Source organism: Lynx rufus, unplaced genomic scaffold (genome assembly GCF_022079265.1).
Source record: "Lynx rufus isolate CCGP_SWC_20201006 ecotype Redwood Valley unplaced genomic scaffold, mLynRuf1.p SCAF_8, whole genome shotgun sequence".
NCBI lineage: Eukaryota > Metazoa > Chordata > Mammalia > Carnivora > Felidae > Lynx > Lynx rufus.
The window spans coordinates 21,729,206-21,756,964 of record NW_025814896.1 but is presented as its reverse complement, the minus strand read 5'-3'; the positions used below and the strand labels follow the sequence as shown (position 1 = coordinate 21,756,964).

Sequence of the window (27,759 nt, the reverse complement as noted above, 5' to 3'; positions counted from 1 at the left end):
CCCTGCGTCCCGAGCCCTTCTGATCGAGAAGAGTCTCTGCTTGGTGCTGCTCTGAATTTAATGCTTGACCCTCGCCGGTCTCCCCTGTTAATGCAAGAAAATGGAGACTGAGGCCCGGAGCCTTCAGCAAGCCGCTGCCTTCCCTGGCTGGAATTTACAGACGCTGTTTGGTTCTCATAGTGTTTATTTTTACAGTTACCCTCTATTTATGGCAAGTGATGCTGATTTTCCGTTTACGGTGGTAATAAAAGTCTCCTTTTAAGCTGAATTTATTTAAGTAAAAAGGGAAAGATGCTTTGAAAATAAATATTAAGTAAATAATGGTGCAGGTGCGTCAGGGATCCTGCAGAAATGGTGAAGGTATTTCCCAAGAGGTCAGACTCGTGAGACTCTCCCTCGGGTGCGCCCTTTCCTGTTCGGAGCTCCTCCTAACTGTGCCAACTCCAACCAGCCTTCAAGTCCAAGTGTGCCCCACCACCTAGAAGCCACCCCTGTGTCCAGGCAGGCATGGGCCTGCCTTTATCTTCCCTCACACCGTTACCTGCATCCCAAGTTTCTGCATACAGTTGTGCTCTGCGTATCTCTGGGCTGGGGGGGGGAGGGGCCACGATCCATGGCTATGTGAATGGTGCACACCCTGAACAACGGTACATGGCGATGCAGGCTCAGTCCCAGCTGTTGTTCACACAGTAGTCACCTGTCTGTGTGTCTGCCCTTCCTGTGGACTGTGGGCCGCGTCTTGGGAAGCCCGGCACACGTAGGGGTCTATGAAGGTTGATCTCTTTCATCCCGTTTGCGGGGAGGACTTGAGCTCCCCGCATGCCCGGGTCGCCATCTTCCCGCCAAGGCACACTGCGGTTCACTAAGCTTTTGTACAAAATGCCTTCTTCCGCTTCTTGAGAAGGGGAGAGCTTGCCCACTCCAAGATGAAACGACCCGGATCCCTCAGCCTGCCAGAGAACCCTCGAGTTCCTCCCTTGACCCCATCCCCGAGCAGATGCTCTGCACCCACCCCCAGAGAGGAGAAGACTGGGTGTCGCCTGCTGGGCTCCTTCTACGCAGCCAGCCCTCTCAGACCCTGGGGGCTTTTCCATCCAGTTTATCTGGGTTTTCCTCTTATGGACGTGTCACATCTCCTGGTTTCGGGAGCAAGGTGAGATTCACAGATGAGCTGGGGCTCTGTTAAACACTCCCTCCGCAGCCTTTCCCCTGTTCGGCCTCCCAGCTGGGAGTTAAGGTGGCCATGGGCCTTCCTGACCCCGTGCCACACCCCTTGCAGTCCTGGCCACCAGCTGAGCTGGGCACAGAGCAGGCTGTCTGGAAACGACCCCCAAGGACAGAAGGGGAAAGGAGCTGAGTGACGGACGACCCAGGTTCTGGTTGGCCAATTCTGCAGGCAGCCTTGGGACTGAAGTCTGGCTTTGTTCCCTCATGCGGTGTGACCTCAGGCACTGACACTCCCTCTCTGAATCTTCATACCTCCCTCTGTGAAATGGGGCTGACAATAAATAGTAGCAGCTCATCAAGTCCTTGGGAGGATGAAGTAGGCTTCTGTGTACAGGCGGCACCTAGAGGGGTGCCTGATGGCCCCCAGGTTCTCTGAGCTTTGTTTCTTAAGTTGCTGGAAAAGGCTCAGGTATGGAGGGAGGTAAGTGGTGGGGGGAGTTCCAGGGGCCCTCACGTGGACACCCCGACTTCCTATCTTCATCACTGTCGTACCAGCACCAGCAGAGGACAGGGGGAGAGTTTGGACTTGGCTCCTAAGGCCTGAGTCTGAATCCCAGCTCCTCAAAGTCCCTGAGCTGCTGGAAACCTCTGTGAGCCTCAGTTTTCCCACCTGCAGGAAAGAGCCGATGATCCCTGACCGGCAGGGCCGCTCCGAGGGATTATGTGGGGTCAGACACATCAGCTTTCTGGTGGGTTGTGGGGCTCCAGTCGGAAAGATGATCCCATGTTTGATCCCAGGCTTGTGGTGCTGGTCCCCGGGCCGCAAGGGTGCAGAGGGCCCCCCGCGAAGCAGCCACAGCCCTTTCTGGCATTGCCGGCCTTGATTTATTGTCCCGTCTCATTCTCCGTCGCACTTCCTATCCCAACTTTATGGGCCCTCTCAGGGAGCCTCCAGCCTGCCTGTCAGTTTGGCAGGACCCGCGTGGGCCAAGCCGGGCTTGGGCTGCCGGTGGTCGTGAGGGCCAGAAGGAGGGAGGGTGGGGAGGGGCCCGGCCTACTGGGGCCCAGCTAGGACCTCCCAGGTTGCTGTGTCCACATTGTCCATTTGTCTGTCCCTACCCCTGCTCTTGTGGGCACGGTCCCCCCCAGAAACTCCATTCTGGCACATAGTAAGTGCCCAATAAACAAAAGATGTCTGTCTCCTTTGTTTTGTTTTGTTTTTTTCCTTACAGTTTCAAACTTAAGTCCTCTGGGTTTCTGTCTGACCTTTCTACCTTCATTCATTCATTCATTCATTCACTCGCCCTTTCAGCACATGCTTAACAGCACCTCCTCCCTGCTGGGCAGTGCAGGGGCCCTGTGCTGGGGGAGCTCCCAGGCTGGGGGAGACACAGACACCTTAGTATCTGTCACATGACATGCTGCGGTGGGGGCAATGACAGGACTCAGAGACCATCAGGGGCCCCGAAGAGGACTTCCGCTCCAGCCTGGGCAGGGAGGGCATCTCCAGGCACAGGGCCACCTGTGAGCTGGGATTCCAGCCCAGGGGGGACACATGGAAGTGACGGGGAGAGGCAGGAGGGGCCACGGCCGGGGTTCAGCAGAGCCACTGCTGCGGACTTCGGATGCCCAGCCCGAGAAGCTGCCTCCGACCCTGAGTGTCCCATTGGGCACCCCGAGTGTGAGGGTTTCCTGGAGCTCCCGGGTGGCCCTGAGCCAGGAGGATGGGATCCTTTCTCTGCCTTCTGGCAGAGCCACCGTATATGTCTTGCGCGACAGCAGCCAGCGTTCACTGAACACCTACCGTGTGTCTGGTATCATTGCGGCTGCCAGGATCCCACGGTAAACAAAACAGGCTCCAGTCTCCAGCCTTTGAAGGGCTTACACTCAGGTTGGGAGAGGGGCAGCGAATGAGACGCGGAAGAGACGGCATGTTAGTGTAATGGTTAGGAGAAAGCGCGAAGTCGCGAGAAGGGGACAGACAGGGTGGGGAAGACGCAGGAGGTGACACGGAAGCAAAGGGTTGAACGAGGTGAGGGGGTCCCGTGCGTGGGGGTGGGGAGCATTCTGGGCACAAGTCCAGGGAAATCCTCGTTGTGTGAAAACCGCTGCGGCAGGCCAGAAGCCACGGGAGGACTTTAAAAAAAACTGTGATAAAATTTATACAACATCGGATTTACCATTTTGGCCATTTTTTACGTGTACGGTTCAGGGGCGACAAATACGTCCCGATTTTTGGGCAGCAGTCCCCGCCATCCATCTCCAGAACGTTCTCATCTTCTCCAGCTGAAACTCTGCTCCCGTAAAACGCTAAGCACCACCTCCCCCCCCCCATTCTCCTCTCCCCCAGCCCCAGGCAGCCTCCCCTCTGCTTTCTGTCTCTAGTTTGACCGCTCTAGGTGCCTCATATAAGTGGAATCATGCATTGTTCGTTCTTTGGCTCCTGGCTTATTTCGCTCAGCGAAATCATGTCCTCAAGGGTCATCCATGTTGGAGCCTGTGTCAGAATTTCCTTCTCTTTAAGGCTGAATAATATTCCGTTGCATGGAGAGACATTTTGTGTACCCATTCATCACTGGAGGATTCTGAGCAGGCCCTGACACAGCAGGACGTAGCAAGAGATGGGCTGAGCGGGGACCCTCGGGGCCACAGTGGTTCTCTCCGTTCCGCCCTCCTTGCCTCCCTCTAGCTTCATTTCTGCCTTGGTTCCCCTGACAAGGAGCTGATCCTTTTACTGGTCCTCAAGGGACTCTCATTCTGGCAGAGACTGATGGGTGGCCTGGGGTCTGGTCCCTGTAGGCTTCCTGGAGGAGGCAGCCTCAAACCAGGGATCTGCAGATTAAAAGGGCAAGGAGGGCTGTGCAGAAGGAGAGAGGAGATTTGGGGCCAGAGGGTCAGGAATGGGGGATCTGGCCTCAGAGATGGAGGGAGGTGGGGAGTGGGCTGAGGCTGCCTTTGGTGAACACGTCCCCTGAGGCCTGCCTGTGTGTCGCTGGTAGGGGGCCGTGAGGAGCAAATTGAGGAAGGACCAGGTACAGGACTGATGGATAGGAGGTTGCACGGGGGCCCAGATATGAGTGAAATACAGATGCTGCACTCACTGCATAATCTGATGAAGATACAAGGAGCATCTGTTAAATCTTTCCAGAGGTGACAGAATTTTGAGCTAGAATATGAGAGAAGGGAGTGATGTTTGTGGAGCACCTACTATGTGACAAACACGAGGCACATGTTGCCTTGTGTTGTCCTCCCCTCTGCGCTCTCATTCTCTGCTCGTTTCATATAACGAACTGAGGTTCAGGGGCGCCTGGGCGGCTCAGCCGGTTGAGCGTCAACTTCGGCTCAGGTCATGATCTCACAGTTTGGTTCGTGAGTTCGAGCCCCGCGTCGGACTCTGTGCTGACCGCTCAGAGCCTGGAGCCTGTTTCAGATTCTGTGTCTCCCTCTCTCTCGGCCCCTCCCCTGCTCATGCTCTGTTTCTCTCTCTCAATAATAAATAAATGTTAAAAAAAAATTTTTTTTTAATTAAAAAAGAGAACCGAGGTTCAGAGAGGTAAAGGGGCTTATCCCGGTCACACAGCTGGGTAGTAGAAGGAACAGGATTCAAACCCAGGCCTGCAGGCCAAGCCCTAGACGTGTTGAACCAGGGCCTGGAAGGTTAGGAAGGAGGTCAGGCCCTGGTCTGGAAGGGCAGACAAGATCTTCCAGGTGATCCTCTGCCTTTACCAGAAACCAAACACACTGATCCAGGCCAGGGCCACAGAGCTGTTTCCTGCAGACGATGCCCTGATAAGCGGGCTGAGGGTTAATGACTGTATTGCTCCCCCAATTAAAAGCAGAAAGGAAGAAGAGGTTGCATTCAGTCAAGCCCCTTTCTCCTTCTCCTGCAGAATTCTAATTTGTGGACACCCGTTGTAATTGTCTGCCCAGCAAGCCCAGCCCTGCTCAGGCCCTGGGGCAGGAGAACACCATTGCAGGCTCTCAAAAATCTATAATTATTCCAGCCTCCCTGGGGACTGTCCATGAGGAGTTACCTGAGCAGGGAGGGAGGGCTCAGGACAGGAGGAAGTCAGAGAGGAGAAATGGATTTTCTGTCCCAAACTCAGCAGGCGTGCTAGCTGGCGAGAGGGGGTCTGGGTGCCTGGAGGGAAGGAGGTGGGGGAGAGGACTAGGAAGAGGGGCTGCAGAAAGGTCGAGAAGTTACGGGCTCCGCTCTCGAGTGCTCTAGAACTGGGTTCAAATGTTCACGCTTTCTCTGTGGCTTTGGGCAAGTGCTTGACCTCTCCGGGCCGCAGCTTCCCCACCTGCACGATGGGGATGACAAGCATCACACTCCCCCACGGCAGCATGGCAGGAGTACGAGCAAATGTCCGAGATGAGTATGGCACCGTGCCTGGCCCAACGCAAGTGCCCTATGTCTTAGACATTGTTACCGTATTGCCGTCACGCGGTATCCTCTCTCACGGAGTCAGGTTAGGAAGCAAGAACCTTATGCCAATTAGAGCTGCCCACCTGCAGTGGGGGTATGAGGAGCTGGGCTCCCCGTCTCTGGAAGTGTCCAAGTGGGATACAGAAGTAGGGAACCTGGTGGCTGAACTTTTCCTGATTCGTTCAAAGCAAACCCTGATGGGGGCGGGTGGGCCCCTGGGTCTTAGTCACAACTGCTGGTCAGACCCAGGTTCAACACCCAGCTGTGTGTGAACCGTGGGCAAGTCCTGGCCCCTTTTTGAGCCTCACTTTCCTCATCTGTCAAATGGGGGTGAGCAGAGGCGAGAGTATTAGAGATAGTGCCTGCCTAGTGCTAGGCATGAGTAGATGCTTAAAAATCACATGGATTCTTTTTATTTTTTTTTTATAATTTTTTTTAATTTTTTTTCAACGTTTTTTATTTATTTTTGGGACAGAGAGAGACAGAGCATGAACGGGGGAGGGGCAGAGAGAGAGGGAGACACAGAATCGGAAACAGGCTCCAGGCTCCGAGCCATCAGCCCAGAGCCTGACGCGGGGCTCGAACTCACGGACTGCGAGATCGTGACCTGGCTGAAGTCGGACGCTTAACCAACTGCGCCACCCAGGCGCCCCACGTGGATTCTTTTTAAAAAACAACAAAGCTCCCTGGATTTCTTTCTTCTCTTCCTTGCCTTGGCCCACACCATTCCTTTCCCCGCCCCCCCCCCCCCCCCCCCCCCCCGGCCTCTGTCAGGATCCACCCATCTTCCGGCCTGGCTGCCACGTGCCTCCTCCCCCAAGTGGAAGTGACCCCTCCCCTTCCCAATGCCCAGGGCACCTTCTCCCTCAGACTGAGCTGGTGGGGTTCTCAGACCCCAGGACTGACCCCCGTGGCACAAAGGAGCAAACTGAGGCTTGGAGAAGGGGAGAGATGTTCCCCAGGTCCCACAGCCAGTCTGTTGGCAGAAACAGGCTCAGTTCTCCATCCCCGGTTCCAGTTCCACCTGCACGTTGCTTCTCCTTCAGGGGCTCCTTGGGGCAGGTCCGGGGACAGACCTTCGTGTTGCTGCCCGTGACCAGGGAGACTCAGATTATGCCCTCAAATGCTCAGAACCTTGGTTTCCCCACTTGTCTTGCAGACACATTGCCCCCTTCACCACTGAGGTTGGAGCCAAACCTGAAGGCAGGTCCTGGAAGGGACTGAGGGGTCGGAGAGACCCTGGGACCAGAGTCACTATGGGGGAGGAGGTGGTGGCTGCACCCACAGATGACTCACCTGGTTCTATGAGTTCTGGGAGCCAGATTTCTATCCATCCTTCCACCCAAAGCCCATCCCCACTCCTGGCTCAGGACCACCTGCCCCACCTGTGGGGGGGGGGGTGGGGGGTGGGTAGGGAGCATAACACCTCCTCTGGGAAGATTGCCCTGATTGCCTCAGGCTGGCTGAAATGCCTCCCCAGCCTGTCCCGCAGAACCCATTTTAGACTACTTTTTTTTTTTTTAAGTTTAATTGATTCTTATTTTTTTTTTTTTGAGAGAGAGAGAACAAGCAGGGGAGGGGCAGAGAGAGAGGGAGAGAGAATCCCAAGCAGGCTCCGCACTGTCAGTTTAAAGCCCAACGTGGGGCTCTGCCTCATGAGTCGTGAGATCATGACCTGAGCCGAAATCAAGAGTCAGATGCTTAACGGACTGAGCCACCCAGGTGCCCCTAGACTGTTACTTTTTAAGAAAGACCTCTGCAACCAAAGAGAATTTCCATACTCTGGGAAGAACATGGCCTTGGAAATCAGGCCTGGGTTCCAATCCAGGCTCCACTGGGTGGCCACCTGCCAGGACATCCCACACACGTGACAGCTGAGCACCGGGAATGTGGCTCGTCTAAATTGAGATGTATTGTAATCGTGTAAAGTACATGCTGGGTTGCCAAGACTTAGCACAAGAAGGAATGTAAAAGATTAATAATCTCTATGACATGTTGAAATAACTTTTTTGATATCTTGGGTTAAATAAAATACATGATTAAAATTAATTTCATCTGTTCAAAAAAAATTTTTTTTTAACTTTTCAAATGTGGCTCCTAGAAAATTAAAAATTCTGTACCTGTCTCAGCACCAGGGCATGCGCTGTTTCTGCTGGACAGCGCCCTCTAGAGGACCATTACTGGGATGGGGGAGGGGACTGGTGGCCGCGCGGCGGGGTCTTCCGCCAAGACTGGGGGTGAGGGGGCCTGGTCAAGGACTCAGGGTCTGACCTTCCTGTCCCCTGGCTGCTGTGTAACCCCAGGCCAGACACCACTCTCTCTGAGCCTTGCTTCCTGGATCAGTACCAAGAGCTGGTGGGCTGGGATTGGGCTTTCAGTCAGTCTGGGGGGGTGGGCGGGGCCTGTGGGCAGGGGAGGCTGAGCGAGTGTGGATGGAGGTCTGCCCCCGCCCCATGGAGTCCCCGCCCAAGGAGAGCCCATCTCCGCCCTTCCTGCCAATGAGACCCCCACGAACCATCTCTCCTCCGTCGGCCAGACATGCTTCCTGCGCTCACGCACGTCTGGGCGGAGGAGAAGCGTGGTGGCGGAGTCCCACAGGCCGGGGTTCCGGGGCTGGCTCTGCCCTTCCTAGTCTGTGATCCTAGCAGCTGTGTTTCCCCATGTGCAGGAGGGAAAGGGGCCAGTACGTCTGCTTCCTGTGGCTCAGCAGTGGCACCTGCAGGAGGTCACAGCTGTGTCCTCTCACTGTCTCTTAGGCAGCCGGGTCCCACTGCTGGCCGCTTTGGATCCACCCCTCCTTCTTCCCAGCTTGCAAAGAATACTGGGTGTGGGTCAAGGCAGACTCCAGCTGTCCCAGGACAAGGGGCCAGGGGCTCCATGAGGTTACCTCTCAGCCCCTCCTCACGGCTCAGGGCCACGATGGCCCCCTTCAGTCCTGCTTGAACTGGCAGGTTGTCATCAGGGGAGGTGAGGAGGGCTGCGCCTGGCCCAGGATTCTCAGGATGGGGACCGCTTGGCTCTGGACCCTGCTCCGCCATTACCCGGTCTTTCACTCGAGAAGTATGTACTGAGGGGCACCTGAGTGGCTCAGTCAGGCATCCGACTTCAGCTCAGGTCATGATCTCGTGGTTCATGGGTTCGAGCCCTACATCAGGCTCTGTGTGGACAGCTCAGAGCCTGGAGCCTGCCTTGGATTCTGTGTGTGTGTCTCTCTCTCTCTGCCCCTCCCCCCATCCAAAAAATAAATAAGCATTTTTAATATTTTTTTAACGTTTATTTATTTTTGAGACAGAGAGAGACAGAGCATGAACGGGGGAGGGTCAGAGAGAGGGAGACACAGAATCTGAAGCAGGCTCCAGGCCCTGAGCTGTCAGCACAGAGCCAAACGCGGGGCTCGAACTCACGGACCGCGAAATCATGACCTGAGCCGAAGTCGGCCGCTTAACCGACTGAGCCGCCCAGGCGCCCCTAAATAAGCATTTTTTAAAAAGTATTTATTGAGCACCTACTATGTGCCAGGCACTGTTCTAGGAGCTGGGACTCCATATATCCGTGGACGAGACAGGCACAGCGCTCACCGCCAGGGAAAGCAGACAATAAACATAAAATAAGTTCATTAGCTGGGCTGTCCAATACAGTAGCCATTCCCTACAAGTGGCTATTTACGTTTAAATTTAAATGAGTTAAAATGAAATAAAATGTAAAATTCAGTTCCTCGTTCGCACTAGCCACATTTCAAGTGCTGGTGGTTTCTGGGTTAGCTCAGCTATAGCACATTTTCTTCACTGCGGAAAGTCTGTCAGAAGGCACCGATCATGTGTTGGAAGGAGGAGTGATTTGAAGCACCGGGTTGGGGCGGGAGACGCAATTTAAATGAGGTGGTCAGGGTTGAGGAGAGCAGAGTCCTGGAGCAGAGGAGCTTGGGAGCTCTGTGGGAGTCTACAGGCAGAGGGAATACCAAATGCAAAGGTCCTGAGGTAGGATCTCAACTGGAATGTTCAGAGAACAGCAAGGAGGCCATTGTGCCAGGAACAGAATGAGCAGGGGCCAAGCAGAAGCTGGCACCCGAGGGGACGGGCCCAAACACGGAAGGTCTGGTCTTTCACGGTAAAGGCTGCGGCTCTTGCCCTCAGTGAGGAGACACCGTGGAAAAGTTTTGAGGAAAGAACGAACCGGGATTGGTTTGTGTTTTGCCAAGATAACCGTGGCTGACAAGTTGAAAATAATTGTCGGGGAGGATGGGGTGGCCACAGGGGCCGAGCCTGGTTTTGTCTCCTGCCCCGTGGGAATAAGGACAGTCCCAATGCACGTGAAGACACCTCACACCTCACTGGGCACGTGCACAGTAATTGAAATATTCTTTTTTTTTTAATATATATATATTTTTAAGTTTATTTTAAAAAATTTTTTTAATGTTTATTTATTTTTGAGAGAGCACAAGCAGGGGAGGGGCAGGGAAAGAGAGGGAGACACAGAATCTGAAGTGGGGCTCCAGGCTCTGACCTGACAGCGCAGAGCCTCCCGCGGGGCTCGAACCCACGAACCGTGAGCTCAAGACCTGAGACAAAATCAAGAGTCAGACGCTTAACCGAGTGAGCCACCCAGGCACCTCCCCCGAACACTCATTCTTATTAAACAGGCTTTGTTTATAGAACAGCGGCCAGTCCCTCCCAAACTTCACAGAATGTGGGAAACCTCCAGGAAGCATCTCACAAACCTTTGACCTTGGGAATCAGGGACCTTGAAGACTTTATCTGAGCCCAGGTCCTGGAGTCAAGCTCCACATGGACACCCTGCGTGGAGGGCAGACAAGGCAGGGGCTTCCTGGCGGAGGTGTTTGTCAGTCCTGATGCTCCCAAAGCCCTTGGCATCTTGGGGAGGGGCAGGAGGCACGTGACCCCGAGCAGGACCCCCACCTCCCAGCCCAGGGCGCCCTCTTCCTCCTGCCCCAAGCCGCACAGGGAAGGGGACATACAGGAGGGACCACTGGGTGGTGGCACATCGCCTCCGGGGAGGGGCGTACCCGGCAGGCTGCAGCAGCCAGGTGGGCACCAGGTGGGAGGACTGACGGACACACATTCCCCGGGTGACCTGCTTGTTGCCAGGCGTCTTTCCAGGGCGAGATGATCTCTCCTGAGAAGAGGAAAGAATTCTAATTACATCTCAGGACAATATTCCTTTGGAGAGAGGAGAGACAGAACATATGGTGGGGAGGGCACGGGCCACATTAAATGGGCATTTGTTTTCTCGTTTACCTCGCGGCGTGGTGGGGGTGGCGGGGGGGCAGGGCTCCTGCTGGGTCAGGAGAGCTGCCTGCCCTGGGATTTTCACGGGGAGCTGGGCCTTGGGAGGGACAGGAGGCAGGTGCGGCTCCCACCGCACCCTGGGGGCCGTCAGAGGATGGAAAATGTCCAACCCGTTCAGGACGCGCAGAGCGCCCTCTAGGTGCTGGGAGCAGCGTAACCGGTGGGGGCTCCACATCCCTGTTCTCCAGGAGCTCGGCACGCAGTGCCTGCCGTGGACACATATGTGACTGTGACCGCGTGGGCAGGAGGTTGGGGTGAGGTGGGATCCCACCCCGGGTGGTCAAGGAAGGCCGCTCTGAAGGGACCAAGTTTGAGCTTTGAGCGACTTGAAGGAGCCAGTTGGGCAGAGAGACCAAGGATAGAGCATTCCAGGCATTGGGTACAGTCAGGGCAAAAGTGAGGGGAGAGTGAGGCACGCTCAGAGGACAGAGAGGAGACCGGGGGGCGCGAGCCCTAAACCCCACCCTGGTGGGTTCTATCTTAGTGCGGTGGGGAGCCAGGTGGGTTCTAAGCAGGGGTTTGGCTAGGTCTGACTTGGTTTTACAAGCCCGTGGTGCTGGGGTTGCGAATAACCGGGGAGGGAGACTGGCGGGGGTGACTAGAAAACTCTGGAAGAATTAACAAAAACGGCAGCTTCCTCCCAGGCCTCCTTGCTCATGTCTTCTAACCTTTCTCTGATCCCTCACCTGGGTGGGCGTCCCGTGACCTCCACGGACTCCGGGATAGAGACCCAGCCGGTGTGGGGCATTCGGGGCCCTGGACCGGCCCCTTCATCCCTGCGTCCTCCCAGCTGCTGTTGCACACCCCTTGCCCAGCCTCAGTGAGCTCCTCCAGGGGCCCCACGTGAAGCCAGACCGTTCGCGCTCGCCGCCCGTCTGCTCCCAGTCTTGCCACCTCTCCCTGGCCCACCAGCCCTGTGCTCGCTGGCCCTGCTCTTTCCAGAGCCCCAGCCACCCCTCCCCACTTTCTCCACACAGCCCTGTTCACAGAGACGCCGCACGACATGACTGCACGGACGGGCGAGGACGTGGAGATGGCCTGCTCCTTCCGCGGCAGTGGCTCCCCCTCCTACTCGCTGGAGATCCAGTGGTGGTACGTGCGGAGCCACAGGGACTGGACCGACAAGCAGGCGTGGGCCTCGAACCAGGTACCGCCCCTGGGGTGACACCTGGGCTAGGCTGGGCGAACCCTGGCCCCGGGGGGGTAGAGCAGGAGGCAGACCGAGGCTGAGCATGGGGGAAGGCCGCCGCAAGAAGGCCCCTCCAAAGAGCAGGGCCCCTCCCTTCAGTGTACAGGTGGGGAAACTGAGGCCAGAGGTTACAGGGCAAGGCGGGCAACCCGGTCCCCGTGCACGCACTCACCGGAGCAGACGCTGTGGGTGCCCTTGCACGCACCTGCCACCAGCCCGCCAACTCTGCCTGAGAGCTTTCTCTGGGCGACAGAGCCTGCTGGCCAGCGAGGCAGTCCAGCGATGACTGACGGAGCCGGAGGACGCATCCCCCAGCAACCTGGCCCGCAGCTGGGGTAACCGCAGAGCCCTGCGTTCTGTCCCTGAGGTGCCCAGCGAGAGTGGGTTCCGGCTGCCCACAGGGGTGCCAGGGGCGCACTACTGACTTCCTCCCCTTTGTGGTCTCACCCACCCACTCCCCTACCGATCCAGTTCCCTGGGATCCCCTCCCAGGTGGGCTTACTGCCCTTGAATCTTTGTCTCAAGGTCTGCTTCTTGGAGAACCCAACCTAAGACGCTTCCACTCTTACGGCTGGGTCAAGGCAAATAACATACAAGCACGTGCCTATCTGCCCACCCATTCGACATACGAACACGTAAATGTTTATGGACCTGCATGTGCACACACGGGCGTGCGCGCACATTCTCGTGTGTTCGTGAAATAGCCTCTAACATGTTCACAAATACGTATTGAACTCTGTGTCAACTCTTCAACACTTCCAGCCTGCCTCACAGGGCTCAGAGGTCTCGGTGCAGGGGTGGGGTGGGGGTCAGAGGAAGCTCCTGGCCACAGATTTGCAGGTATTTGCGATTGGAAGCATCTGGGGTCAGCCTGCAGGGAATAGTATGTGGGCAGGACTCTGACAGGATCTGCCACAAACACACGACCCGGGGTGTGATACACCTGAAAATGCAAACACATCCACAGACAGAGACACAAGTGGAGAGACAGATATTCCAACAGACATACCAGGCAGGCTGACCCACCCCTCAGATCCCCAAATCCCCACATATCTAAATGCACAGCACGGTTTAACAGACCCCCTCTTTATCTTCCTTGGCTCTGACTCACCCCCACCCCGAGGCAGCACAGAGCTGAGGGATGCCCGGCTCCAGAGCCTAGAGTGTCACTTGCCCTGTAGGTACAATCTTAGCTATTGTCCCCTGCTCCTGCCCCATGATGCTAATGCCTTGTCTCTGCTCTCTCTGCCCCTCCCGCTCCCTCCCCACAGCTAAAAGCATCTCAGCAGGAAGACACAGGGAAGGACGCCACCAAAATAAGTGTGAGTTTTGGTAATGACTTCTTGCAAGGGCTCTAATGGAGGACACAGCTGTAATTTAAAAAAAAAAAAAAAAGAAAGAAAGAAAGAAAGAAAGGGTCCAGTTCAGCTGGGAGCTTGGGCTTGAAGATGGAGGAGAAGGAAAAAAAAGAAAGGGGGAAAAAATGGCCTCGTTCTGTTTTTTAAAAGACGCAGATCTTTCAAGTTCATTGAATGACAGGCACAAAAAATGACAGGGGGAGAGAAGATGCATTCTCTCCTGTCGGGGCCAAGGCTGTGTGCATCCTGGATACTTTGTGTCTGTCTCAGCGGCATTTTTTATTTGGGGAACCAACAGGGTCTAATGAGACTAAGCTGGCTTTTTTCAGCCCATCATGACTGTCTGTGATGGCATGTCATGGTCACTTGGGTCAGCCTGGTTCCCAGGGGTGAGGTGGGGCAGGGGGAACTACAGCCGAAAGATTTCAAGACTGGCCATGCCTTCTTATTCATGGACTCATTTTATCAGTGCTACAACTCCGTAGGGAATGGCCGAGCATTTGCCCATTTTCCAGGTAGAATAACTGAGGCTTAGAGGGGTCAAAGATTTGCTGGTGGTCATGACGTGGTTGAGCTGCCTGTCTTCGGGGCTTGAACTCCTTGTCTCCAGACTCTGCTGGGGCCTCATCTGGGGACCCAGGGGCCTCAGGGAGTGACAGTTTTTGTGGAGAAGGGACATCCCCAGCCAGGCCTGGAGAGGCATGCAGGATTGAGAAAGGAAGGGAAAGAGAAAAGCATGCTGAGGATGGGGACAGGCCTAGGGACATGTGTGACCATGGGGCCCGGCTGGATTGGTACATGGGGCATCAGGTCAGCCTGGCAGGAGACTAGTAAATCCACTAGAAACATTAGAAATGTAGGTGCCCACAAGGGTATAGTGTGTATGTGGGCGGGGGGGGGAGTGACCTCCAAATTCACTCTTTTCTATTGATTCTAACACCACTTTTCAAGAGTTTGTGGGGGAGCTCAGTATCCCAAGGTCAATGAGACACAGATGTGCTGAGAAGCCTTGTCCCACAGCAGAAGTCACAGTGTAAAGAGTGGGCACCAGCAGGCATGGGGGGTGCCATGCTGGACATTGAAGATGGCAGAACAGAGGCAGGGAGGCCAGGGAGGAGGGCCCCGCAGCCACTCTGACAAGAGGTGGGCATGTGAGAGAACAAGGGCCTTTAAAGCAACATTTGCGCGGTCTGCCCAGGGCCCTTCACAGCTGGGGTCTGGAAATTCAAGCCGCTTCCAGGTTAGGACAGCTCTAGCTCCCCCCTCCACCCGTGCCCCCCACCCTCTCCACAGGCAATGCCCCATTTCTTGCCCAGACACCCACCAGTGAAGCCTGGGCAGGTGGAGACCTGTGTATATGTTAATATACCTGCAACTCTTTCTGCTGCGATTTTGTTTGGGGTTTAAGGAGTGTCTCAGGCAAAGGGAAGAATAATCTAATTGACTTAGAGGATTAGAATTCGTAGCTGCTAGGCCCCACGTGAGGGGAATGCGAAGCTGCTAATTAGTTAAATAAAATAAATGTGCTCAGCGTGATTGTGCAATCACTCCCCGCCCCCAGCCCCTGTGATTCCTGTTCCAGCTGGGGCTCCGGGGGTCCGGTTAGGAACCTCACAGAGAGGCACAGACTACCTCCTCGTACAGACAGCGTCTCACACACGACAGTTCCTAAATCCACAGGCACGGAGTTAGCCTACACCTGTGAACAGAGGCACATCCTGGTTTCCCGCAGTCCAGAAGGCTCAGACTTGTCTCCATGGCCTTCAAGGCTCCGCTCGACTCACTCTTCTCGCCCTCTGTGCTGCCTCATCTTGCTTGCCCTGGCTCCCCTTCCCCTCCCAACTCTGGTTGCTTTTCTGCCTTCCCGTTTCTTCCCACCTCCTGGCTTTTGCATGGGCCGGTTCCTCTGCCCAGAAAACTCCTCTCTCTTCCTTCAGAGCTCAGCTCAGGATGCCTCCCTTGACCCTGTGGCTCAGCTGGCACCCCTCTTCCCTGCTGGCCACATTTCCATCTGCAATCACCCATGTGTGTATTTGTTTCATAGCTGTCCCCCCAACACCCGGGGCTGGGACTGTGCCTACCTGATAAACTTGTTACATTCCCAGAGCCTAGTACAGTGCCTGGTACATAGTAGGTGCCCAATAAATAACTGAATGGTTATTGGTGCACGGACAGGCCACTATGATGTGCATCCCTGCCTGTACCTGTACCTGTACATGTACAAGTGACATGAAGGCACAGAGTGGCTCCTGTGGGGCCACGGGGCCTAGAACCCAGGCCCTGTATCTGGACCAGCCAAATGAGCCAGGCAGGAACTCGGCCCGGTAGCCCCGTGCCTTCTAAAAGTCCTGATTGTGATGGGCACTTCCTGATTTTTTAAAAAGTTCATTGGTTTTTATTATTTTTTTTTTAAGTTTATTTATTTTTGAGAGAAAGAGAGAGAGAATGCAAGCTGGGGAGGGGCAGAGAGAGAGACGGAGACACAGAATCCGAAGCAGGCTCCAGGCTCCGAGCTGTCAGCACGGAGCCCGACGCGGGGCTCGAACTCACAAACTGGGAGGTCATGACCTGAGCCGAAGTCAGGCGCTCAACCAACTGGGGCAGCTCCTGATTTTTAACTTTGGGGACCTAATTTGAAAAACACTGTGGGAGCTAAATAGCATCACGCGCTGGCTGGGCAGCGTGGGCACCGTGGGGTCTCAGGCTCTGGGGCAGGAAGTGGCATCAGCTTCCAGGGGCCTGGTGCCGGAGGGCTCGGTGACCTGTTGGGGCTGCCATGGTAACCCCGGGAAGGTTCAGGATCGACTGTGCTGAGGACACAGTGGGGCCCGCACCTGGCATCCCTGAGCCCAAACACTTTGTATAGTATGAAGTCCTAGAGATTGGCTGTGTGAATGAGTGTGGTTTGCTAGATTAAAAACTGCCCATGAGGGGCGCCTGGGTGGCGCAGTCGGTTAAGCGTCCGACTTCAGCCAGGTCACGATCTCGCGGTCCGTGAGTTCGAGCCCCGCGTCAGGCTCTGGGCTGATGGCTCGGAGCCTGGAGCCTGTTTCCGATTCTGTGTCTCCCTCTCTCTGCCCCTCCCCCGTTCATGCTCTGTCTCTCTCTGTCCCAAAAATAAATAAACGTTGAAAAAAAAAAATTAAAAAAAAAAAAAAAAAAAACTGCCCATGAATTTGTGGTTATAAGACCCCTATTCCCAGCATGCAGGGGGGTGGCTGGAGCATGAAAGGGGGCCCAGCTCCTGTGCAGGAGACAGGTGAGGTGACGAAAGAGCTGAGAATCTTGGAGGGAGGCCAGTTATGTAGGAGGACAGGCCTCTGTGAGACAACAGTAATAATAATAAAGCAGCTAACATTTAGAGAGTGCCTGCCATATGCCAGGAACCATGATGAGCGCTTTGCTTCCCATCAATGATCTCATTTCACTTGGGACCTGGGGAAGGACCCCCGGCCTAAACACATCTCCCTTGGTAGCTTGCATATGCTGGGGGTTTTACCTTCAGGGCCTCATTTCTGTGGCTCAGGCAAATTCTTTTTCTTATTGGTGGTTTTCAAGTTCTGCAAGTTTTTCTTTTGACCTAACTCAAAGGGGACAGCCCTGAAGAGGCCTCAGGAAGCCACTGCAGCCTGTCTCTGGGGTCTCCATGAAATCTCCATGAAGCGTTGAAAGACAGTGGCCTTTGTCAGACCAAGCGGCCGGGTGGGCCAAGCCCCTGCGAAAGCCACCCAGCTGCTCCACAGGTGTGGTGCACATGTGGACACTGGGTGTTTCCGGTGGAGGGCTGGAACAGCTGGAGCAGTGCACGACGTCTGCCTCCTTCCCAAAGAATTAACAGGCCAAGTGGTGGCTCGTGGTTGACTGCGATTTTTATTTTCTGCCCTAGACGTTTCTACCTTAAATCCCTGCAGTGATCCACAATATACATAAGGGCATTAAGTCCTGAGGTCCTCCAGGGAGGCCAGATTCACGTGGAGCCAGAATCACTCCATTCATCTCAGGAATGCCCGAAACATCCGTAGAGCGGTGGGGGCCTCGAAGATGCACGGTCACACACACCCAATCCCTGTCCTCGGGTGCTCCCAGGCCAGTGTGGGAGATGGATGTTAATCCAATCATCACACGTGAGAAAAATAAAATTACAACTGTGACCATCAAAATGAGGACAGCTGCCTGGGAGGGGTCTGAGCCAGTAACAGAGGACTTGGCCTAGTCTGGAGGTTCTGGAGGGCTTCCTGGAGGGGGTGCTATTTGAAGTAAGCACTGAAGTATAGAGGTGTTGATGACTAGGAGCGGGGATCTTGGCTGGGTGTGTAGGCTGGAGGACTGCAGGAGGCTGGTGTGGCCAAGGGGCAGGTGGGGATGAGACCCCAAGGGGCCTGGGCAAGTACTGCCACGAGCCATGGATGGAAGGGCCCTGAGTTGGGGACATTGTGTAAAGATCTGTCTGGCTGTCATGGAGAACAGATTAGGAGGGGCCACAGTGGCTTTGGGGAGACCTGGGAGGAGGCTGGGATGATGACCAGATGACAGAAGCTGCGACCCTGGCCAGCGCAAGGGGGCTGGACTCTGGAGAGAAGGGGAGGGGCCCAGTGATGTTCAGAGCGAAGATCGGTGGGATTCTGGGATTGACTGTGCCAGAGTGCAGAAGGAGCAAAGGCAGTGATGACGTGGGAGGGTCTGGCTGGAGCAGGTGAGGCCTTCTGGGGTCGAGATTCGGAGAGACCGGGTTGGATTCTGAACAAGCCAAGGGGCTGATGAAAGCAGCACGGGAGTGGCAGAGCTCAGAGCAGGCCCTGGCGTGGGGTAGGGACCATCTGGCGCCCCATCCCCACCCCAGCACCTTCCCGGGGCCACCCTGTCACTCTCAGGCTCAGCCATGAGGCTGCAGGTAGGAGAGGTCTGGCACCATGGACACATATCAGCACCTTTCATTCTTCCCGGTGTGGGTCTGGAGAAAGATCCCAGCCCTGAGGGCCCAGGGGTGCCCCTGCCAGGCCCAGAAAGGCCTGGGCCATGGGTGAGCAGGGAGGAGGCTGAGCCTGGTCATGGCATGGACTCGCCTTGTCTCTTTCAGCATAATTAGGTGCTTAATTGCACTGCTAAGGCCTGTCGATGCTTGTGCTGAGGTGATTATGATTTACAGCCAGGCTGCCGTGCGGGGGTCTCCTCTCCTCCTGGCCTCTCCAGTGTCGCTGGAGGGCTGAGCCATAGGGTTTTCTGCCCAGTTTGTGAGTGAGGAAATCCAACAGGCTGCTTCCTCCGCCCCCAAGAAGCTGGAACAGGATGGTGGACCCCCTCCCATAAGATATACCTCTGAGGATGGGCCGGGCTCCCTCAAGACAAGGAAGGCTGGGGACCTAGGGAAGGAGGTAGGAAAGGGTGAAAAGGTAGACCTGTGGTTTACTGGTCACGGGAGGCTCACCAGAGATGTGGTTAAGGCCTGGTCTCTGTCACCAGCTGGATGGCCTTGGGCAAATCACCTTACCTCTCTGAGCCTCAGTTTCCTGACCCATGCAATGGGTATCCTGGCAGGGCCTACATCACGGGGTTATCGCGAGGCTCAAAAATGATGCATGAAGCTTTTAGCACATCGCCTCATAGTGATCAAGTGCTCTGTAAACACTGGCTGCGAGCCCTACTCTTACTGCTGTTATGGCTTTTATTATTTGCCTCCTCCAGATGGTGCTTAAAAGGGTAGACACCAGGGCCGGAGAGAGCCGTGTCTCATGTGGCACTCTTCCTGAGGTGCGGGGTTCGGTGTGGGGTCTGGGCTCTCGGTGAGCCCGTGCAGCATTGCTGGGGTCTGGCTGCTTCCCAGCTGTGACCCCAGCACCCAGCTCAGAGTGCGTTCTTGCCCAATGTCCACCAAAGGCACGATGAATCCAGCCCAAGAGCCTGGGTGCTGGTGGCTTGCTGGGGTCAGACCCGGCCTCCCAGCACCCTGGCAGTGCTCCCGGACTCCCTCCTCCTCTCTGAGAGGCCTCTGTTCTGCTGGCAGAAGGGGCGACAGGGTTGGGGCGGGGGGCGCAGAGCAGACTGCCTGGGGAGGGCTGGTCCAGGCCTCGCCTTGCGTCTGGGGGCGGGAGGGGTGGGCTGCGGCTGGTGCTCCCTCCCTAGGAGCGGCTGCTCCCAGTGCTTCGCATTATTACTCCATTAGCGCCTTGTAGGGTTGACAAATGAAGGATAATTAATATCCGTGAGGGAAACAGATGTTGAGGTAATTCGCTCCCCGCTGCGCATTTGCAACAGCATCTCCTAACTCGCCTGAGAGCATGGCAGGGCCACAGGGCCTCCCTGTGCCCTTGGTCAGAGGTGATGGAATCAGCAGGGCCGGTGGCCTCCAGCTGGGCCCAGCCTGGAGCTGGGCAGGGGAGGCTGGTCCTCAGCCCCACACCAAGAGGGGTGCCTGGGAGAGCCTCACCGTCTCGCTACTGGGAGTCCTGCCTGTGTCCCATCTCGTGCCTCCCACTCTACCAGAAGCCCATTTTTCCTGCTTTGTGGGGGTGACGGCCAGCCAGCCGGAAGGCTCAGAACCAGAGAAGACGGGCCAGGCTCCTTGGCTGTCCACCCAACCACCCCTCTTCTTCCCTCCTGGAGCCTGGGAAGTGCCCTGCCCCTGTGGCCCTGCCGGTGCTGGGTGACCCCTGATGGGCCTGTCACACCATTTGGAGGGGTAGCATGCATGCATGGAGTCAGGCCTGGGTTTAGTTCCCAGCTCTGCCCTTCGCTGACTCAGTGCCCACAGGAAGCCCCTTTTCTTTTCTGAGCCTTCATTTCACCATCTGTAAGGTGGGTATAGTCATGTGTAATGTGACCTCAAATTAGAAAGCATGATATCTGGGTACCACTTCCCTCGAAGAAAGAAGGACCTAGCCTGAGTCCACTCATTCAACAAATGTTGGTTGTTGCTTACAGAGGACAAGGCCCTGGATGGTCACTAAGATGAACGAAATAAGTATCATCCCTGTCTTCATGGTGTTTTTAGTTTGGCCAGGGAAAGAAACCAAAATCAAGTCAACAAATAAATGGTTCTCAAACTGTAATAACTGCTGTGAAGGAAATCAACGGGGGGTTGTGATCGAGGGCGTCTTGGAGGAGGTGCTGTTGAAAATGAACCGGGGTCAAGCAGGTGAAGAGAGGTGGGGGAACAGTATCCAGGCAGAGAGACCAGCATGTGCAAAGGCCGTGATGTCAGAGAGACAGCTTGGCATTTGGAGGAGACGAAGGGGGCCCAGGGGCCCGAGCAGGTCAGTGGGATGAGTGTAAGCCACACGTGCGTGTGCCCAGCACAGGCCCAGGCACGTCTGCAGTGAACGCGCCCCTGCGGAGAGGGCCCTCTTTTGCGTCCTGGCCTCCTCACTGCAAGGGCGGCCGGTGGGGGCCTCCCCGCTCCACGAGCTGGGGCTTGGCAAGAACATGACAGCTGGTTTTCCGTGCCCCCCCCGGCCCCCAACCCAAGAGAGAGGGACCAGTAGGGCTCAGGGCTGGGGCTGCAGGTCTGAAGCCCGCTCAGCTCCCGCCTGGCCTGGCGAGCCTGTAGTGATGCCAGCAGGTGGTGAGGTCAGCGAGAAGGGGCTGGGGACCCCTCTCCCCCGTTCTGTCTAGACAGGGTGGGGGCTGCACGGGGCAGGGCAGGCAAGTAAGAAGGGGACCGGGAAGGATGGGAGCCCCTCCCACCTGTCCTCTCCAGGCCCAGCTCCCCCTACCCTTTTTTTTATATATATATATATATTTTTTTTTCAACGTTTATTTTTGGGACAGAGAGAGACACAGCATGAATGGGGGAGGGGCAGAGAGAGAGGGAGACACAGAATCCGAAACAGGCTCCAGGCTCTGAGCCATCAGCCCAGAGCCTGACGCGGGGCTCGAACTCACGGACCGCGAGATCGTGACCTGGCTGAAGTCGGACGCTTAACCGACTGCGCCACCCAGGCGCCCCTCCCCCTACCCTTTTTAACTTCTTATGGTGAACTGTGGATTCACAGAAAGGGGCAGTAATAGATCAGAGAGTCCGCTTGCCTTTCACCCAGCTTCCCCAGTGACAACCTTTTCTCTTCTCGTTGGCAAAAATTCTTAGTAGCTCTATATTCGCTGCGGGTTTATTCATAAGAGCCCTAATCTGGAAACTCCCCACCTGTCCATCAACTGGTGGCTGGATAAACCAATTGTGGTGTGGTCCTGTGATGGAATACTACTCAGCGATGCAAAAGGACAAACTGAGTCTTGCAACAACATGAAGCAATCTCACTGACACTCTCTTGTGTGGAAGAAGCCACACACGAAAAGAGATCAAGGACAGACAAAACTAATCAATAGTGACAAAAGTCAGAGTAGGTGGGGGTGACCATTGATGAGGAAGGACCGCAAGGGTGTGCCCTAGAGGGTTATAAGTGTCCCATGCCTCGCTCTGGGTGGTGGCCACACAGGCATACATGAGTTCAATTTCATCAAACTGTATGCACTTTACCGCATACAAGTTATATTTCAATTTTATTTTATTTTATTATTTTTTTAACATTTACTCATTTTTTTTTTAATTTTTTAATGCTTATTTAATTTTGAGAGAGAGAGAGAGACAGAGCACGAGTGGGAGAGGGGCAGAGAGAGAGAGGGAGACAGAGAATCCGAAGCAGGCTCTAGGCTCTGAGCTGAAAGCTCAGATGTGGGGCTTGAACTCCTGAACTGGGAGAGCATGACCTGAGCCAAAGTCGGATGTTCAACCAACTGAGCCACCCAGGTGCCCCACATTTATTCATTTCTGAGAGACAAAGAGACAGAGCATGAGATGGGGAGAGGCAGACAGAGAAGGAGTTACAGAATCCAAAGCAGGCTCCAAGGCTCTGGGCTGTCAGCACAGAGCCCGACACGGGGCTCGAACCCATGGACCATGAGATCATGACCTGAGCCGAAGTGGGACGCTTAACCGACTGAGCCACCCAGGTGCCCCATATGTCAATTTTAAAATGAAAAATGTTAAACCCAAGGAGCCTGGGTGGCTCAGTCGGTTAAGCGTCCGACATCAGCTCAGGTCATGATCTCATGGTCCATGGGTTCAAACCCCGCGTCGGGCTCTGTGCTGACAGCCCAGAGCCTGGAGCCTGCTTTGGATTCTGTGTCTCTCTCTCTTTGCCCCTGCCCCACTTGTACTCTCTCTCTCTCAAAAATAAATAAACATTAAAAAAAAAATTTAGGGGCACCTGGGTGGCTCAGTCGGTTAAGCATCCGACTTCGGCTCAGGTCATGATCTCACGGTCCATGAGTTCGAGCCCCGTGTCGGGCTCTGTGCTGACAGCTCAGAGCCTGGAGCCTGTTTTAGATTCTGTGTCTCCCTCTCTCTCTGACCCTTCCCCGTTCATGCTCTGTCTCTGTCTCAAAAACAAATAAACATTAAAAAAAATTTTTTTTTAATTTAAACCCAATCAAATAAGCACGGAGCCAAAGTACAAAGACAAATATTACAGATACTCTTGCTCCCCACAACTGGAGTGAAGTTAGTATCCTGATATATTTGTGATCAGCAACCTTTTTTTTTTTTTTTAATGTTTTATTTATTTTTTAGAGAGAGAGTACTAGTGGGGAAAGGGCAGAGAAAGAGGGAGACAGAATCTGAAGAAGGCTCCAGGCTCCGGGCTGTCCGCACAGAGCCTGACGCGGGGCTCAAACTCGTGAACCTTGCGATCATGACCTGAGCTGAACTCTGACTGAGCCACCCAGGCGACCCCTCCCCCCGCCCCGCCCTGCCCTGCCTTTTTTTTTTTTTTAAAGAAGTAGAACATTTCACACTAAGCGAAGACTTCACTTTGCAGTCTATCCCAGGTTCACGGACCTCCCCTGGGCTCCAGCCCAGAGACGACCACTGCATCCCCTCCCATCTGCTTTCACACTTGCACACATGTTGTCTCCAAAGCCAGGATGGAGTGTTTTTATGCGTTTATTTACAGAAATGACGCGGCCCTGAGGGGCTCGGCAATGAGCTCTCCCTCCCTGAAGGTCCCTGAGCCCAACTCTAGCTCAGGCTTTTTAACTGCTGTGCGGTATTCCATCAGATCAACTGACTACCACCTACTTATTCGTTGTGTTGATGGACACTGAAGTCGTTTCTACTTTTTTGCTATTTAACTCACTCTCCTGCAAGCCTCCCACTGCCCTTGTGGGAGTGTCTCTGGGGCCCCATGCTACAAGCGTGCTTCTGGTTCCAGCGCTCCCCGTCTCCCCAGCTCCCACCTGATGGCCAGGTCATGGTCTCTCTGTCCCCTTCCCCAGGTGGTCAAGGTGGTAGGCAGCAACATCTCCCACAAACTGCGTCTGTCAAGGGTGAAGCCCACGGACGAAGGCACCTATGAGTGCCGTGTCATCGACTTCAGCGACGGCAAGGCCCGGCACCACAAGGTCAAGGCCTACCTTCGGGTGCAGCCGGGGGAGAACTCGGTCCTGCACCTGCCCGAAGCCCCGCCCGCTGCGCCCGCCCCACCCCCCCCAAAGCCGGGCAAGGAGCTGCGGAAGCGTTCATTGGATGAGGAGGCCTGCAGCCTCTAGACTGATGCCCACCTGGCCGCCCACCCACCCCGCGCCCCTACAGCTGTACAGAGTGCATGAGGAGCCGCTGGACCCCTGGGGACGGGACCGCCTGGGTCCAGCCGCCTCCCCATCCCCAAGACTGCCTGTGGCCACCACGTCGGCCCTCTGCCCACCACTCCCTTGCTCAGCATGTAAGCCCTGCCCGACCCTCCCTTTTCAGACCCCTGCGGTGACCTGGCTCAGAGAAGGTGGCCCCGGGCACTAAGGGGACGACCGCCCCGAACGCCGGGGTGGGCACCATGCCAGGGCCAGGCTGCCTCTCTGTCACCAGCTTCAGTGGAGTCCAGTGTTTTGCTTTGCTTGCTTGTTCCCCATCCTGTCCCAAGCCAGGGCCTCCCTGCCTTATTCTCCCTCCTTCCCCATCATCCCCCGCTTGAACCTGGGGGTGTGGACAGTGACCCCTCCCTGAACTTGGACTTGAATCTTCTGAGCAGAACTAGGGCCTCTCCCCTGGTGACAGAGCCCCCAGGAGAGCCTTGCTCTGAGCCCGTGGCCTGTAAACCGGGTCACTCGGGCCCTGGGAGGAGAGGGACACACCTCACTGCCTCCTGGTGGGTCCTTCCTGTCCAGCTTCCTTATACCTAAGAAACAGCTCCCTGTCCCACCTTCTGCAGAGGTGGGGGGACCAGGAATCTGCCCGTTTACGTGGCGAGTCCGAAGGAGGGCCTTTTCCCCTCTGACCCAGTGGCCCAATGCAGAGTTTTGCACCAGCAGGACCCCTTCGAGGGTCTTCGAGGCTCTCCCAGGAGCCCCCCTCTGCCAGCTCCCAACGTCCCAGCCCCCTTCTGGGGCCCATGCCACGCCCACTCAAGGGCCTGCGGCTGTTGGGAGCCCAAAGCCCCCCAGTACCAACCTCCTCACAATTCCTAATCGGGGGGACACCCGCCCCCTGGTGATTTGTAAATATTTCTATTGGGCCCAACACCCCCTGGGAACTGGCTCAAACCTCTGGCCACCCCTTAGTGACCGGAGTTGGGATATGGGAGAGGCCGAGGGCTCTGCCCGGGGGGTGTGTGTGGGTAACCCTGTACACATGATCCAATCCGTGACTAACCAGCCAACCTGAATAAAGCGGTTTAAAAAAAACAAAACAAACCCTCGGGCAGTGTCTTTCTGGGGCATTTGTGTCTGGAGCAGTGCGGCAGGAGAGGCACAGGTGGGGACTGCTTGGCCAGCAACTTCTCGCTTCCGCTCTCTGTCCCCCAAGCGCAGAACGTGAGCTGGCTGGGGCACGAGGGGAGGGCCAAGGGAAGCCAGCCTTCGTCCAGCTCCAGTCCCGTCACCGGGCACTTGGATTATTCTTAGATTTTGAGGCAATCACACATACAGAAGAGTGCATAAAACACGTTTACGCTGTTTTGTCAATAAAGACATTATAAAGCAAATGCGGGCGAGCCACCACCTACCAAACCACAGCAGTCCAGAACAGAAGCCCCCAGCCCAGCCAGTCCTGATCATACCCACTTGCCTCCCTCTTAGAGAGTAACCACCGCCCTGACTTTTAAGTTGGGCACGTTTTTCATGTTCTTTTCATAGCTTTACTGCCCTTATGTATGTCATCGTAAGCAATACAGTGGGGTCTGGTCTCTCACTTAGAACTATGTGCACAGAATCATATCATTTCTGTCCTTGCACGTACTGCTCTGTGAGCGTCATTTGTGTGTTGCATGTGTCTGTAATTTGTCCATTTTTCTTACTGCATGAATATCCCACAACTGACTTATCCATTCTACCGTTGACAAAAATTTGTGTTCCCACCTGGGTGCTCTTATCAATAACACTGCCATGGGCATTCTCGCCCAGGTCTCCTGGCGTACGTGAGCATGAGATTCTCAGGTGGGTTTGCTGGGTCAGAGGTTTAGGGATCTCATTTGCTCCCATGGGCGTGGCCATCACCGTATTACAGTTGAGGAAACAGCATCAAAGGGTTAAGTAGCTTGCCCAAGGTCACCCAGTCGTTGAACTCTGCTCTTCCAGACCTGGACCCCTGCTGAACATCACCACCTCTCCTGTCATGCCCAGGGCTTGGATTCCCCTTGGCTCATGCCAGAGGAGTCCCACCTGCTGAGAATCTCTCTGCCTGAGGGTGTGTCCTTCTGGGGCTTTCGGGTGAAACCCTCACAGCCAGCTAGTCCCTCCTCTGCACCTACAGGAACCACTGGCATCACCCACACTGAGCCTGGGGCATTAGCCTGTCCCCGAGCTCCCCTGCAGCCAGACTGAGTGAGCCCTCTCTCAAGGGCAGGGACTGGGACCTAAGAGTGCTTGGTTGAGCACTGAATGTGCCCCCGGCCCTGTGCTGATCACCACAGCAGCCCCAAAGGGAAGTGTGTATCCCCGGTTTTGAGATGGAGAGAATCAAGTGTGGGAAAGGGTGGGTTGGAGGCTGGCTGGCTGGCTCACTGGACAGGGACATGAATAAGCCAGGCTATGAAGCAGGGCTGGGGGCCTGCTGCAGAATCCAGGTATCCCTGCGCTGGATGGTCTATATGGCCTGTGGTCCTGTCAGATCAGCGGCCAGCCTTTTTCAACACATATGGTCCCTTCCAGAAACGCCAAAGTGCGAGGCAGGCCCTGACAAGCCCACGTACCTCTGGAAAGGTATGCGGGGTACAGACTTGTGCTAGAATGATAATACTCTGAGTCCCTACTCTGCACCAAACACTGGTGAAAGGGCTTTCCATGGGAAATCCCGAGATTCTACAGGATCTCATTTTACACACCCCCTAGGGCGTGTGCCCCATCTTCAGTCTCTCCCACCTTCAGAGGGGCCCTCACCTCCTTGGAGGGAGTTTTCTTGCCCCATTGGGAATGCAACCCAGGGGAGAGGAGTGCCTGGGTTAGAATCCTGCCTCTATCCATCCTTGCTGGACATCCTCAGGACCTCGGGCACGGCTCCTCACCTCCCCGAGCCTCAGTTTCCTCTTCTGTGAAATGGAGAAGCTCCCAGGAAGGTACAAATAGAAATCATGAGATTCCACTTTGCGCACACTTTGATGACGAGAATCAAAAAGATAATAACAAGCGTTGGCGAACACTCATACTCCGCGGGCGGGATTATAAAGTCATGCGGCGGCAGCTTGGGAAAATAGGCAGTTTCTCAGAATGTTAAACATAGAGTTACTCTGTGACCCAGCAGTGCCACTCCCGTGTATATACCCAAGAGAACTGAAAACATGTATCGTGCACAGAAATGTATGCAGGAATACTCACAGCAGTATTATGCATAATAGCCAAAAAGTGGAAACCACCCACATACCCATCAAGTGATGAATGGATACACGGGATGTGGCATATCCAGACAATGGAATATTATTTGGCAATAAAAAGGAATCCTACATGCTCCATAATAGATGAACCTTGGAAATATTATTCTAAGTGAAAGCAGCCAGACACAAAAGGTCACATACTGGATGATTCCATTTATATGAGATGTCCAGAACAGGAATATCCACAAGGACAGAAAGCAGCCTGGTGGTTGCCAGGGCTAGGGGGAGAGGAGAGCGGGAAGTGAATGCTAATGGGTAGGGGGGTTCTTTTGGGGATGACTGAAATATTCGAAAATGGATTGTGGTGATGGATGCACAGCTCTGTGAAGATACTGAAAACCACTGAATTGTATACTTTACGTGGCTGAACTGTATGGTGTGTGAATTATATCTCAATAAATCTGTTGAAAGAAAGGAGCTGCTCCTAAATACAGCACGGCGCCCGTGGGAGACACCCAGG

At 55.1% G+C, this 27,759-nt stretch overlaps 2 protein-coding genes across 2 annotated transcripts in view; one reads left to right on the top strand and one right to left on the bottom strand.

The window, feature by feature from the left end:
* The window catches only part of VSTM2L (V-set and transmembrane domain containing 2 like), a 37,094-nt gene extending 13,106 nt beyond the window's left edge, over positions 1-23,988 (top strand). Inside the window, exons 2-4 of the mRNA XM_047068591.1 lie at positions 11,880-12,049; positions 13,363-13,413; positions 23,716-23,988. Coding sequence (XP_046924547.1) covers positions 11,880-12,049; positions 13,363-13,413; positions 23,716-23,988 — 494 coding nt within the window. The remainder of the gene's footprint in view (positions 1-11,879; positions 12,050-13,362; positions 13,414-23,715) is intronic.
* Positions 10,180-27,759, bottom strand: part of TTI1 (TELO2 interacting protein 1) — an 83,166-nt gene continuing 65,586 nt past the window's right edge. The window contains exon 8 of the mRNA XM_047068589.1: positions 10,180-10,729. Within this exon, the coding sequence (XP_046924545.1) occupies positions 10,306-10,729 (424 nt within the window). The 3' untranslated portion in view covers positions 10,180-10,305. The remainder of the gene's footprint in view (positions 10,730-27,759) is intronic.